Here is a 14,679-nt window from a genome sequence, read left to right on the forward strand (position 1 = left end):
GCAGATTACACGTCACAACAAACGGACTATTCAGTAACTACAACACTGTGAGTAACAATCTCTTAAAGCTTCAGTTTCTTCTAGGAAGAAGAAAAAAGAGACAATATCTATTCCTTCCTTCATAGGTGTTGTAAGAATCTAATGAAATACGGCACTAATACAAGTGCCTTAAATACTAAAACAAGATCTTTTCATCTTCAATGATAAAGATTTAGCAGGAATTTTAACTATCTTTGCAAACCTTTTAGGTCCCTATTCAGTAAGTAATTCTCAGAGGGACTGGAGGAAGGGATGTAGAAGATGCTTTAAAAAGAAACAAAAAGGTTGAGATACATTGAGAAGAAATGGAGGAAAGATCAGGTACTTGATTTTAGTGAATCTGGAGAAGGATGTACTTAGGGACAAATGTCTGGGGCAATTACTAGAAAGATGAACAAAGGCAAGCAGCCAATTAAGGTTGGACAACATGGCTTTGTGTTGGATCAGTTCATCTTGGTCCTGACTTTGTATGAACAATTTTGCTGGTTAGCATATTGTTTAACAAGTATTTATTGAGTATCTACTGTGTATGAGGCTCTGTGTGTGCTCAATCAGAATCGGGATTTGTAAGGCACATCTCTTTCCCAGGAACATTATCATACTAAGTACATAACTGGGCTCCAGGAACCTACCAAGTGCTTTATATTGCTTCATTTAATCTTCACAATGCCCTATGAGGTACATTATATTAGCATCTTATTTAGTATCAAATTAGTATCTTAATTAGTATCAAAAACATCCAAAGGATATAATAGAGGTAACCCAGGGATAGGAACTGGCATTGTGTGTACAGCAAAAGATGAATAGAGACTTTGTATAATTTGACACACAAAAATAATTTTGTGTGGATTAAAGGAATTCATTCAATTTACCCTAAGGAGTTCTGAGGGCAGGATATGTACAGAAAGATGCACAGACTTCAATTTTATTACAAAGGACTATGAAGAAGATGGGTTTCTAAATTCTAACTTATTAGAAATGAAACATAAAGCAATATACTAACTAGACTAGCACAGGGTAATGACTGAGAATCTAAAAACACATTTTTAAGAAAAGCAAATATTGATCTAAATCTGAATGGTAGAATTCTATGATATATGAGCCCTCTAAATACAGTGTCTGTTTTGAAAAGCACACAGAATGCAATTTCAAGAGAAAACAGTAGGTGGCTGGCATCTATGATAGCTTTTAGAATAATGCTTGTAATATGAAAAAAATCAGGAAAAATCTTAAACTAAAATCTCTACATATATTAGAATAACAGGGCAAAAAGACAAATTAAAACAATATCATTATAATCCCAAAACAGTGTTAGAGTGTGCTTCTGTTCTCACCTGGGTTTTAATGTTTTCAGGATCCTCAGCTTGGCTGTCTCGTTTTTGGCTGGGCTTCCAAGCGTTCTCTGCCTTTTTCAGGTGCACGTCTTCTTTTACAGAGACTGTGATGATCTTTCTGGGTTCTCTTCTCTGTCCAGGTTGAGATCTCCGTGGTCCAACATTCAACAACTAGGACAAGAATATTTTTTATAATATCGACACAGAGTACTTACAATTTACTGTCTCTGCTGTGCTGCTCAAGTCAGGACTGATGAACACACCAAACACTTCTGGATGCAAAGATGGGTACTAGGCATTCAATTTAGATGTGATCTTTTTTTTGGAGGGGGATGTCTTAGAACACCATCACTGTAATTTACACCACCACTACAATTTTTGACCATGAAATCCTAAATGAGATAACTAAAGTGATGGAAAATTATGTTTGATAAAGCTGTTAGTCCTAACAAAAAAGATTACCCTTAACTGAAGCATCTTCTTTTTTTTTAACTAGTTATGTGACTTGGGACTGGTCACTTGAACAATTACAAAAATTCACAGGCAGAAATCATCACAGTTACAAATGTGCTTCAAAAACTGGTTCTCTAAACTTCATGTGAAATGCAAATACACCCTTACCATGAAAATTATCTATAGCATAGACACCCAGCCTGACTGCAGATCTTAATGGATCCCTCAAAGTTTGCTGGGTCAGAAATACTAACACAAGTCTTCCTTCTATTATTAATGAAATCCAACTAAATTGCTCTCTGAAAAAAGTGTCTTCCTTTCTTTGTCAGCTCTTTTTTCCTTCTAGATTCCCTCTGTACTCATTCTGTTGAAACCAATATATGTTAGCATGTCACACTGGTCATCAAATTAAAAATTGTTACTGTAAGAGCAATGGTAAGTTAAAAGTTGTATTCTGTGTATTAAAATATTCATAATAGTTGCTACTCTAAATGCTTGGAAATACTTTTTCACGATTAAATATTTGGGTTGATAGTAAGTTCTGCTCCTCCCAGATCTGTAGCATATTGACAGCCTTTACTTTTTTGAACATGTCCTTCTCTAAACGATGAGTAAATATTGCAATTAGGTTTCAAGAGGAAAGAAAAAAACACTTCACACAAGACATATAGACCAGAATCATATCTCACTTAATGTCCCAACACTACCCTTTAAGTAGAAACTTAAAGGTCATGCTTTATATATAAAGACACATTCTAAGAGACATGGTCTGAGGCCTTTGATAAGCTTCAAAGCCTTTACACATGACTTATCTCAGAATTAATTATTCTCTTACCCTTTACCATCTGCCCTAATTAGAAACAGCAGTATCAAGGATGTATCAGGATCAAAACTTAGAATTTCTGGAAAATACACAGCAATCTTGTCAAATACATCCAGCTAAGGACTTGGTACTGATGATATGATCTTAAGACTATTTCATAAACATGAAAAAGCTGAGGTCAAATAAACCCAGAGGTACCATGCATGGTGTAACTGAGAGAGAACTAAAGAGGATCACCATACTAGAAAAGTACCAACAGGGAACAGCTGCTAAACCAGACAGTACTGAAACCTTGATATGGTAGCTCAGGCAAAAGAATTCTGTTAAGAAAAGGTAGTAAACCATGTATTGTCTGGTTCTTATAATTCAGGATATATTCTAGTGTTAATTCATGTGGGTTACTATCCTTTTCAATGTTTGGATAAAATTCAAAGATCACAAGGCATTTAACTTAATCAATGCATCTGAACATAAAAATTTGTCAAGGACAAAGATTGGTGGGTGTAATAAAAGGTAATTATGTCAAAATCGTGTAAGAGCCATAGTATAATCTGTGGATATAATTTTAATCATGTTTGAATAAAGTTAGAAAACGTCCACTTCCAAAAAAATACTGCAAACACCAATGAATGTTTGAGATTTCTAAAAAGTAAGTATGATTTACGCTACAACTCTTTACCTGCCCCAAGACAGGTAATATGAGTAATATGAGTGAATTTCAAACAAGCAGCATAGAGATGTGAGATACAGTACTAAATAGATAACAACAGTGTTTCAAAGGAAAAAAAGTTTTGAAAAGATAAGATAAACTGTTAGTCTAGGATTAAAAAATTGAAATTATAATCCATGTGCAGCCTTCCAAGACAAATTTAACTTTATCTGTATCTCTGGATAAAACTAAGATAGATACTGTTCACAAATATTTACCTAAGTATACTGAGTCCTCAATAGATTACTATTCTTATAAATGCTTAACATGCTTGATTAATTAATCTCTAACATTCTTATGCTTATACTCTGAGAATGTTTATACTCTGAGAATGATTCACTGTCTGGTGAAGTGGAGAAAAGAGGCAGATTAGAAGACAAAAGAATTGTGGACTCTTGAATACAATTCTGCTACTTATGAGCAAAGTTACTGTGAGCAAGTCTCAACTTTGTTGAACTTAAACTTTCTCACATATTAAATGCTTATCTTACTTACAAGTTATTACGAGGATCACAGGATACAATAAGGCATGTAAAAGGACCTAAAAACTAGGTACAATATCAGGTATTATCATCAATACCAAAGGAAAAAAAGAAACTTTTAAAAAAGTGATATATAGACTGGTTAATTACCTTTAAACATTTCGTGTCCTTTGTGTGTGTGTGAAAAACTTAATATAAATTGTCAGATTTACAGTATCTTTCAAAAGTTGCACCATATGTAATGAATGACTTATCTACTAAATACAAACAAAATCTAGGATCCTGTGCTGAGAGTTATGGAATATATACAAAGAAATAAAGCCTGGTTTCTTTGCTTGAAGGCCAATCCTGACTGATGACTTGAAGAGGAACTTTGAGGTATAATGTGTGCAGGGTCCACAAATGTCAAAACTAAAATGAAGTGTCAAAATTTCAGGCTAACTAGTGATACACAATTTTTTTCAGGTGAGCTAAAAAATTTAAAATTTTTTACCCACTCTTTTTCTTAAATGTATTAAATAAGAAACTATACACATCTCTGCTGTAGAATTTAATATACATTGCTCCTATCTCACTCAGAGACTATAAGCTCAAACACTTCTGCTTACCTGGATAACCAAAGAAAATAGGACCAATATTCATTCTAGCATTTTTTAAAGAGAGATAACCAAGGGTCCCTTTAAGAGAGAGGGAAGGATGATATGAGCTTAGGAAACCTCTTTGCACCTAGGATTTTTATAACAGCTCAGTGAATCTCAAAGTTAGTTAAAATGAACATGAGTGGCAAGTTACCACTATAGGTCCACAGCCCCTTTCTCAATACATTTCTTCTGGGGCACTTTCTGTGATGTCTGCCAACAGATTACTATTAAAATTAACACCACAATAGCCAATTAATTTGATTTTTAAAAAACTAGAGGGATGATACTGCCTGGGTGTTTCCAACAGATATACACTTAACTGTCCATCAAAAGACCTACCTTTATGTTTAAAAATTGTATGTAACTGCATATGACGCTAAAACAATTGCTACACATTAAAAATATTTTATAACAAGTCTGTTGCAGGAAAGTTTATACCAGGAGTCCTGGAAAATTAAGCTATCCTAAGAAGCATACCTAGTAGATCTTAACGTCTTTGCATGGTAATTATTTATAAGCCAATTTGGAAGCTGTATGGAACCAGAAACTATGAAGAGTAGGGCTGCTGTTTTTTTCCAAGCAGCATTATTGATATATAATACATATCCTTTAAAATTCTCATCTTTATCTTCACCAATATACCAAGGTAAGCTGGACAAATTACATGGAGAATGTTTGTTTGCTATGGGAGATGTTGGAAGAATAATTACTTGCATTAAGACTTAACATATTAATATTACCTTGATTAATCAAAATAATTCCACTTAAAAATTAGCTTGTGGCACATGACAAAGCTATGCAAAGAAAGTGAATTAAACAAAGCACATTTTTTGGAGACACTACAAATTATTGATAATGGCTCATTCCCTGTCACATTACTTTGCACCAAATAACCCATTTATCTGATATATGCAGGCACATAAATTATTGGGCAAACATACATTGTGATAGTTACTTTTAAAACTCCTTTTCTAATTTCAGTATTTTGAGAGAGATATAGTTATTCTTAATTCATAGTATTGCCTTTATGCTATACCTGATTATTAGACAATAGCAAGCTGATAATGAAAAGTGACAGTATCCACGGGAAGAGGAGATGCCGGAATTCATATCTTCTGTGACTAACATATGAACAAAACTGAGCAACATGATAACCACAGATATTAACCAGGGAATAATCAAAATGGCATCAACATTATTTCAAATGTTTGGCAAAACAAAGATATAAAACGAAACCAGAACTAAAACAAACGTTAACAAATATAAATTTAACCCACCAACAAGGGAAATAATGCTGAAAAACAAGGTATAAAATGGTTTCTAGAAAGCTGCTTTCTAAGACTCTCTGGTGTGGAAATTCAAAAATTTAGGAAAATATTTTAATTTGGTATTTAGAGAAATTAGATAAACATTAAATTTCAAACCTGTGAGAACAGAATATTATATACACAGAGGTCTTTAAGATGGTGATGCTCAATAAAAAGTATGCTTCAAATTAAGATTTTCTGTAAGTTTTACTGTATAAAGCCTCCAACACGGTGTAGACCTTTAAGTATTTTCAATCAGTATTTGGCTGCAGGCAAATAATTCAAATAATTCAAATGTCTACCAAGTGTCATTTGTTTTCAAACAGTGTAGTCTTATTTCAAAGCAGGTTTCAAAAGTTGCCATTCCAGAAATAAAAAGGTGATGGGGAAATAAAAAAATGTCACCTTATATAAAAATATTTTTACAAACATAAAATAAAGTAGTGTAAACAGGGTGATCCACAAATGTACATCAAACCCCAAGCTCCTTCAGAACTTCAGATTAAGTGTTCTCTATGCCATTCCAACTTGGGAAAAAGAGGTATTCACATCACTGGCAACTTTACCCCATGCTTTCTGTAAGTCTACAAAGCATGGAGTAGGCAGAGCCTGCCAAATTCTGCATAGTGCAGTGCCCCAGCATAACTCCATTGGTGATGCCACTTCCACCGCTGAAGAGCCTGCCACTGGGGGTGTAAAGGCAACGTGCAGTTTACCAACTGCACTCTTTTGTACATATCATTTTTTCATATTTTGACTTCACAACCTACAGTAAATGAGAAGAGCAAAACAGAAAATATAACACCACAGACTACTGTTTTTTTGTTTGTTTTTTTTTAAAGATTCAGCGCACCCCTAGAGGCAGGCTCTTCAGGGGTGGGTGAGACATCTCCAGTGGCGTGCAAGTTGGGGCTTTGCTCTGTTCCAGAATTGGCAATCCATGCCTGCTCTGCACTTTGCAAATCTGTAGAAACAAAGACAAAGAGATGACCATTAGCTGAATGTCACCAGAGACCTCTAGTATATATATCAGGACACCTCAAGACAGAACAGGAATCCTATTCAAGATTGGCTCTATTTTTAACCCATTTGCAGGTCTTTTCAACTGCAAAAATATGAAAAAAAAATCGAGACCAAATTAATGTAGACCAGCTTCTTTCAAGTAAAGACGACTCAAGTGTATTCTTTATTTGTTTTAATATTAGTATGGAAAGGATAGTCTTCGCCTCTTCTACTTCTTCTTCTTGGTTAGAAGAATCAAGGAATAAAAAGCTGCTTGCTCTCTTGCCGTTAGACAAGATGACATGAAGTCTATGACAGTTTCTAACTAACTGGGTTGTAGGGAACTTGCACTTACAGGTACACCTCTTCCACCAGGGGCTTGCCTTCCAAAATCTGCAAAGGCTGGAGTAAAGTCTGGTCCTCGAGGTAAAATCCGAGGATCCAGAGTTCGCATTGGCAATTTCGGTTGGTTGATCTGCACAAAGAAACAAAGGAAAGCTTAACACAAGTTCCAGAGCATTCAGTGCCAAGAAGATAAAAACTTAGACTGAAAAGTTATGTCAGCTGAAAAGACAAGCACTGGCTTTTTGAGCCAGTGGGAGTCCAATCTGAATCCTGATAGATTCTCCTGGGCTAGCCACAGAGCCCTTAGTCAACAATGGTTTTTTGGTTCCCTGGGAATGATTAGGCCTACAATTCCCAAGGGGAGGCTAGACAATCAGTGGACTGGTTCACTAGACACTTAGGACCAGTAGAATGGCACAAGACAAGCTATTTTGAGAACTTATGAACTAGGGCCAAATTTTGGAATCTTTTTCCAGGATCATCAAAGCACTTGCCTCGAAGAAACCTGATATTGCCCCTTTCGGTTTTGATGCTGTTGACTTATGGTTAGTAAAGGATGTATTTTGAGTGGACAACAAATCTCAAAAGGAGATAAGTTTCACATGTTATGACTCATTTAATTTTCCTTTTTTTTTTTTTGGTTGCACCGCACCCCTTGCGGGATCTTAGTTCCCTGACCAGGGATTGAACCTGGGCCCTGGCAGTGAAAGTGCCGAGTCCTAACCACTGGACTGCCAGGGAATTCCCTATGATGACTCAGTTAAAATCTCACTTTGTCTGCCATGTTAATCGGAGATATCTGGCTTTGTATAGGCGTATAATGTGACTATACCCTCAGCAAAGCTAAGTAGCTCAGTGAGAAATCAACTCATGATTGGCCAAAGTCAGAAACAGATAAGGTAGGAAGACAGGAAGGAATATCTTCTAAGATGATAATCTAATTCAGTGGGTATAACAAAACTTGCCCTCTGAGGTACCGAAGTAGTTTCAAATTAGTACCACCAATCATTCAACTGTCCTCATGTTAGTACCTAACAGAGAGGACTCAGCAAGAGAAATAAAACGATTTGTTGCTATAACAGAATAAAATAATATAAATAAGGTCTGGAAAAGCAGCTGCTAGAAATCCCAATAAGAACTGTATCTCATTCTGTAACAAAGTTACCGTCTACACTTTAATTAGGGATTAACAGTTCCTCTATAAAATGAGAGCTTAGTCACCAGAACTGGTTCATCACTGATTTACATGAAATTATTTGGGTGATATACACCTGACTTTACATCTTTTAATTTAATAAACAGATGAAATAAACACTGACTGGACTAATTTTCTGTATGCACCATTAAGAACAGATGTAAAGAGAAAGGGTGCCTATTTATTTGCACAGGTTAAAGACTAATCCTCCTATAAGTATCTCTTAGGGAAATTTTGAGTTATACACTATTTGAATTATGTTAACTCCCACTGAAGTTCGATCTGCCAAATACTTTCCTAGGTTTCTGACCTAACCTCAATACCATTCTAATTCCCTACTGAGGTTTTAGAACAGTGGGGAAAGATAGGTATATTAGCCCAACAGACACAGTTTCTACCACATCACTAGGAAGCAGCCATAATAAGCTGACAATAAATTTTAAAACTTTACCCCTCAAATATGAGCCAAACCCCACAATTACTGTAATCTATAATAATAAACCCAAAACCCAACAATGCTTAATTAAACATTTAATTCAAATGCCATTTGGTCCAACAATTTCTAAGAATTGCTCACACTTCACATATTTGCACTGATAGTTAAAAACAGTTCCCACCAAAAAGACATAGCTTTCTCTGAGTGCTCAGCTTACCTTGTCAAGAACCACATCACTGATAGGAGGCAGGCCCTCTGGTTTCTGAATACATGCTGGCATGAACTGGAAATCCAGCAAAAACTCCCTGTCATACTGCTTCTTGCCTTCTGTATCAGCAGGCTTCCAGGATTCTAAAAAGAGGAATGCAGGCAGACAACTGTCTATAAGGTCATTATATGTATATCCAGTAAGAGTATAAGCTGACTGCAATATTTTACTTTATCTCATCAGATACAAACAAAGCCACCAAGGAAACACTGAGCTTCAGTCAGAAAATGTCATATAAAGATTTAAACTGTTATTTGTTCTTTTATCCCCTTCTGGATACCTTTGAATAGTAAAGTAATCTGAAGTAAGGTGCTATAGGAACCATTTCATTTACACATTAAGCAGCCTTTGGTCAGGGACATGTAATAATCCTCATTAAATAAACTACCAAGCCTTTTTTTTAAATACAATTTTTAAAGGTTATATACTCCATTTGCAGTTATTACAAAATATTGGCTCTATTCCCCATGTTGTACAATACATCCTGTAGCCTATCTTACACCTAGTAGTTTGTACATAATAATACTCTTGGTTTCCTGGAAAAGAAGGATACTTTGTATGTTCACTTGGAAATGTTACTTTGGAGGGAAAAAAAAAAAAGGTAAAAGGATGTAAAACACAAAAGCAAATAACTTATTAAAGATTCTGAAAAGTCTAAGCAGTCTATAGATTATTTTCCCTGATTACAGTTTAATCTGAAGAAAACAAAATAATGTACTTGCTTACTGAGCCGACTAGACTGGAAAAGCACATATCTTTGTCCAAAAATCTTGTCACTAAACATATTCTTAGCTAATATTTTTAATATGAATTTTAAATTAGTTCTTTGCCACAGCACTTACTTTGCTACTCTTACTATTGTTTCAGCTATCATTACTCACAATTCTACTATCATTATATAAAGTTGGAGAATTTCTTGAAATTTTTATTGGATAATAAAAGCAAGTCACAGCTTTTTCTTTTAATTAACAAAACACTCATCAAAATCAGGTCCCAGATCACTTCATGACAGGACACTAGATCCTTCTTTATCTTAGTGGTTCCTAATATACAGGTCATAGACTCACTGATGGTCTGTGAGAATTTCACAGATATTTTATTACCATATCATATTTATTAAAATATATACAGTTTATTAGGATCTAAATTTTAAATTGCCCTTTTCCTCAGTTACTGCTAGTGTATATTACTGGGGCAAAGGGCAGTTAGTTGATCAATATAGTTAGGGTCTATAGTTGTGCACTTTTTCCTTGCCAAACTAAAGGATAAAAATATAATTTATACAGTCCTAAAAAATGACAAGAGTCCTTCAATCCCTGAACAAGGATTGGTGGTAGCCCAAGTGCTTGGCAGTATAAGCCTGGATCTTTAGAAGAAGTGTCAGTATATTGAGCTTTAAGTGTCAGTATATTGAGCTTTAAAACTTTACCACTCAAATCTGAGCCAAATCCCACAATTACTGTAATCTATAATAAACCCAAAACCCAACAATGCTTAATTAAACATTTAATTCAAATGCCATTTGGTCTAACAATTTCTAAGAATTGCTTAGAAATTTAAACAAAATTTACAATAGCCTAACCTTACAATTTCATAAAGCTCATTAGGAGTACAGTTCACTGGTAGTGTTTTCACTAAATATAACTGATCAGTATATTAAGGTGGGATCGATGAAGGGCTTTCAAACATTTTTGACAACAACTCACAGTAAGAAATATAGTGATTTCATGACTCTGAGCAAACACACACATATATAAATGAAATTAAAAGTTTAAAAAAACAATACTTCGCTTAGTGCATGTAATGCACTGACAATCTTTATTCTATTCTCCTTTTTAAAAAATGTTGGTTATAACTTACTAAATTAATTTCACAACCTATTAAATCGGTTAAAACCAGAAGTTTGAAAAACACTGGTCGAGATTATTTTTGAGGCCTGATATTTTACATTCAAACACTACCTCATGCGGACGTCACTTTAGATTTGGCAGACTAAGAAAAACTTTTCACCTAACCCAAATTTTCTACCTTTCCCCACATGTCCACACCAAATATCCATAAATCTCAAAGTCAACCATGGTTTATATAGTATTAGGACAGAGGTTTAGTGCATTTGACAGTGTCTAAAGCTGAAAGATCCTCTAGGGTTTATCACATATTTCATAGGGCACTTCCCATACCACAGGTGCTTAATAACTTAGTCATACTGCTTCCAACTGCCTACTGGCGTTCAGCTCTACAGAGTGAGTTCTATCAACAAACTAAGTTCAAGGTTTGTGAAATGACAAGTACACTATCTCAAGGAACATGGCCATCATATCTGAAATATCTCTTTCAATTAAAATGAAAAAATTAAATTTCTCTTGTCGAATTCTACCAACCTAGCACTGATTTCCTTTGCCAGCTGCTCCTCCAATGCCAGTGAAAGCAGAATACCAGCATCAGATCTCACTTCCGCCAACATAGGACTCTCTGGATTTGCTAGCTACTAACGCCCGCCTGCTGATCTATTCTGTAAATATTACATTGTGATGAGCCTCTTCCTTCCATCCAATATTTCTTCATGAGGAGGCAACATTTCTCTAAGTTGCAGTACAGTGAAGGAGAGAAGGAAAGACATACACAGGAAGACAGGGATAAACTTACCTGATTTAAATGGGAATGTGACCCCTTCACCAGAACTATCAGTGAAGCCTGAATTAGCATCTATTCCTTCACCCTCAGAAACACTCTCAGCACCATTGCGTACAGGCTCAGCCTCTTCTCCATTTTCTTCCACAGTTTTCACATTTTTTAGGTCAGAGGGGTCTCTTTCAGGATGAAACCCTTGGCTCATTTTATCCTGTTCAGATTCAAGTACTTTGTCACCTGAAAGCTCCTCTTCAGCTTTAGGCTAAAGCATAAGTGAACACAGAGGTTATATTCTTTTCACTGTATGTAAATACACAGGAAGACCCACATTTATCCCCTCAAAAAGCATAGGAAAACATGTCACTCAAGATAAGGATGTCTGTGTTCAGCATATGGTACTAAAATGGTAAGTTTATTTAAAACACTTTTCTCATTTCATATCCTGGGATAAAGCAGACAATTCAAATGGCTACTGAAATGCTTTAACATGACTAATGAAATCTAAATATACCAAAGGTTAAAAAGGAAAGAACTGTTAATCCTTGGAACTTGATGGACATGAAAGAGTTCTAGTCAGAATCTATATCAAGCACTATTACCCTTGCCACTAAAGCTCAGCAAATATAAAAAGAAACACACTAGAGGGTATTTTTTTGTGCTGTCCTCTGGCTGTGAAATAGAGAGTTCAATGAATAGTTTAAAGTATGCTAAGTCCCACAAAGCTGACCATCCCTCACATTTAACAAGGAGGACACTTGTTAGTTAAAATCTATTTTGTTTACTGGTTCTTAGAATTCTCTGAGATTGTGACCTTGTTCAAATTATACATGGAAAAATGCTTGGAATATATTCCCCCAGGGAGAAATCTGGGTTCCAGGGCATCCTATTTTTAAAAGGCAAAATCGAATTAAAGTTATTCACCAGATTATTTTTGACCATCTCAGTTTCAGATACAAAAAAAAAAAAAAAGTAATTCTTAAGGGCCATATCAGCCCTCAAAACTCCCTGAGGCAAAGTTCTCAGTGAACTTTAAGTCTTTCTTTTTCAAAGGGAAGCACTCTGAAAACAATCCTTTGGAAGAAGCTCTCAAAGGAAACAGCAATTTACCACAAATCCCAGTGGATAAATTCACACTAGGAGAGCCAAATTCGAGGCTCTATTGAATTGGTTGAACAGAGGATGGTATAAAAGGATGTCATATACACCAGGAAGTAGTCACCCAACTGATTTATGAAAAAAAATTTTTTAAATTAAAGAGTTACAAACCCTACTTTGTTATTAAGTATTATAACAGATATGATACTAATAAATTTTCTTCTACTAAAATCAGATCATGGGGAAAAGACGCTAAATTTTAAAATGTTATCAACAGAAACAGATGGTTTTTAGGCCTTGTTTCTAAAATGGAAATAAAAAGTTCATGCAAATACACTCCCTTCTCTCTCTCTCTCTCTCCCCCTTGTTCTTCCAACAGGAAGAGCACAGAAACCATCAAAAGAAAGACAGACATAAAAATTCCAAGAAAATAAAAGACGAAAATGATTTATTTTTATAAAACATGGCAGTAAGTGAGGCATCTTTTATACTTTGAGAAGAAACTGATCTACCAAGTTTGAATCATGAATTAGCAGCCTCACTTTTTCTTATTCTATACTCTACTATAGTCTAAACTCAAAACAACCTTGTAATACCACCTTATAATTAAGTACAGGTCATCAAGAAGATCTTTAATAATCTGGCATGTGAGTCTGTAAATGGTACTTAAACTTATTACAGAGCAGTATAACTACATTATACAATCATATAGAACTCTTATTATAGATCCTGTAAAATGTGAAAAAATGCTGTTTTAGAGAAAAAAATTTATTGAGTCATCTTCTCTGTACCTAAAACCAACAACAACAAACAATCTATTGGATATAAACAGAGGATGCATTACTTAGAAAGTCAATTTCTAACTGGAAAAAAAAAGTATAAAGAAACTTGGCCCATGAATGACAAACCATAATTCAGAGCACAAAGAATCAATGAGGTGTCTGAGGCACATTATTAGAAGGGATATTTTTCAAGGGAATCCACAAAAAAATTGCTGCATTAAATATTTATGATGATTATTCTTCCTTCAGCAGGATGGAGCTCTACTCAATTAGTCTGTAAATGTCTAACAGTTCTTCAGTTGTTTACCCAGAAAACCAGATTGAAAAAAGAAAACACTTTATTGGCCAGACTGTCAAAGCAGAAACTTTTATAGGAACTTACTAAAACAAGAATTTAGTTGACAAAACTGCCTGCTTAATGCACAAGTTTTTGTTTTGTTTTGTTTTTTTTAATTAATTAATTAATTTATTTTTGGGTGTGTTGGGTCTTCGTTTCTGTGCGAGGGCTTTCTCTAGTTGCGGCAAGCAGGGGCCACTCTTCATCGCGGTGTGCAGGCCTCTCACTGTCGCGGCCTCTTGTTGCAGAGCACAGGCTCCAGACGCACAGGTTCAGTAGTTGTGGGTCATGGGCCCATTTGCTCCGCGGCATGTGGGATCTTCCCAGACCAGGGCTCGAATCCGTGTCCCCTGCACTGGCAGGCAGATTCTCAACCACTGAACCACCAGGGAAGCCCCAATGCACAAGTTTTTAAAGTGCTAGAAAATCAGATTGACAACTACATATGTAACGATCAATGAAATACCTGAAAAATTTAAAATAAATTTTAGGATGCCCTGACTAACAATTTTAAGATGAATCATCCTTCAAGCTACCTTTCTAGGCTATAATTTAAAGAATTTGGTTAAGTACTTGCAATAACGTAACAACTCAATATATAACCTAAAATATGCTGATACCTAAACCCATTCTTTTAAAGGCTGAGAAAAATCTAAGAAAAGAAGACCTTGATGATCAGTGAAAAATGAAGACAGTGACAACCAATATTAACTAAACTACTCTGGTAAATGCTCAATTTTAGGAAAGACAAGGGAATAGGATTTCTGGAAAAAGTCTGTGTGCAAATGACCAAATATCTT

At 35.2% G+C, this 14,679-nt stretch overlaps 1 protein-coding gene across 17 annotated transcripts in view; it reads right to left on the minus strand.

Moving 5' to 3' along the window:
- The window catches only part of EIF4G3 (eukaryotic translation initiation factor 4 gamma 3), a 398,991-nt gene that overhangs the window by 88,794 nt on the left and 295,518 nt on the right, over positions 1-14,679 (minus strand). For 12 of the 17 annotated variants that reach the window (XM_057547118.1, XM_057547116.1, XM_057547082.1 and 9 more), the window contains 5 exons: positions 11,681-11,927; positions 8,984-9,117; positions 7,146-7,265; positions 6,642-6,752; positions 1,374-1,544 (listed from right to left, as the gene is read on the minus strand). In XM_057547118.1, coding sequence (XP_057403101.1) covers positions 1,374-1,544; positions 6,642-6,752; positions 7,146-7,265; positions 8,984-9,117; positions 11,681-11,927 — 783 coding nt within the window. The remainder of the gene's footprint in view (positions 1-1,373; positions 1,545-6,641; positions 6,753-7,145; positions 7,266-8,983; positions 9,118-11,680; positions 11,928-14,679) is intronic. The other 5 variants (XM_057547095.1, XM_057547087.1, XM_057547074.1 and 2 more) reach the window with 1 other exon arrangement.

The sequence above is a fragment of the Balaenoptera acutorostrata genome, chromosome 1, assembly GCF_949987535.1.
Source record: "Balaenoptera acutorostrata chromosome 1, mBalAcu1.1, whole genome shotgun sequence".
Taxonomy (NCBI): Eukaryota; Metazoa; Chordata; class Mammalia; order Artiodactyla; family Balaenopteridae; genus Balaenoptera; species Balaenoptera acutorostrata.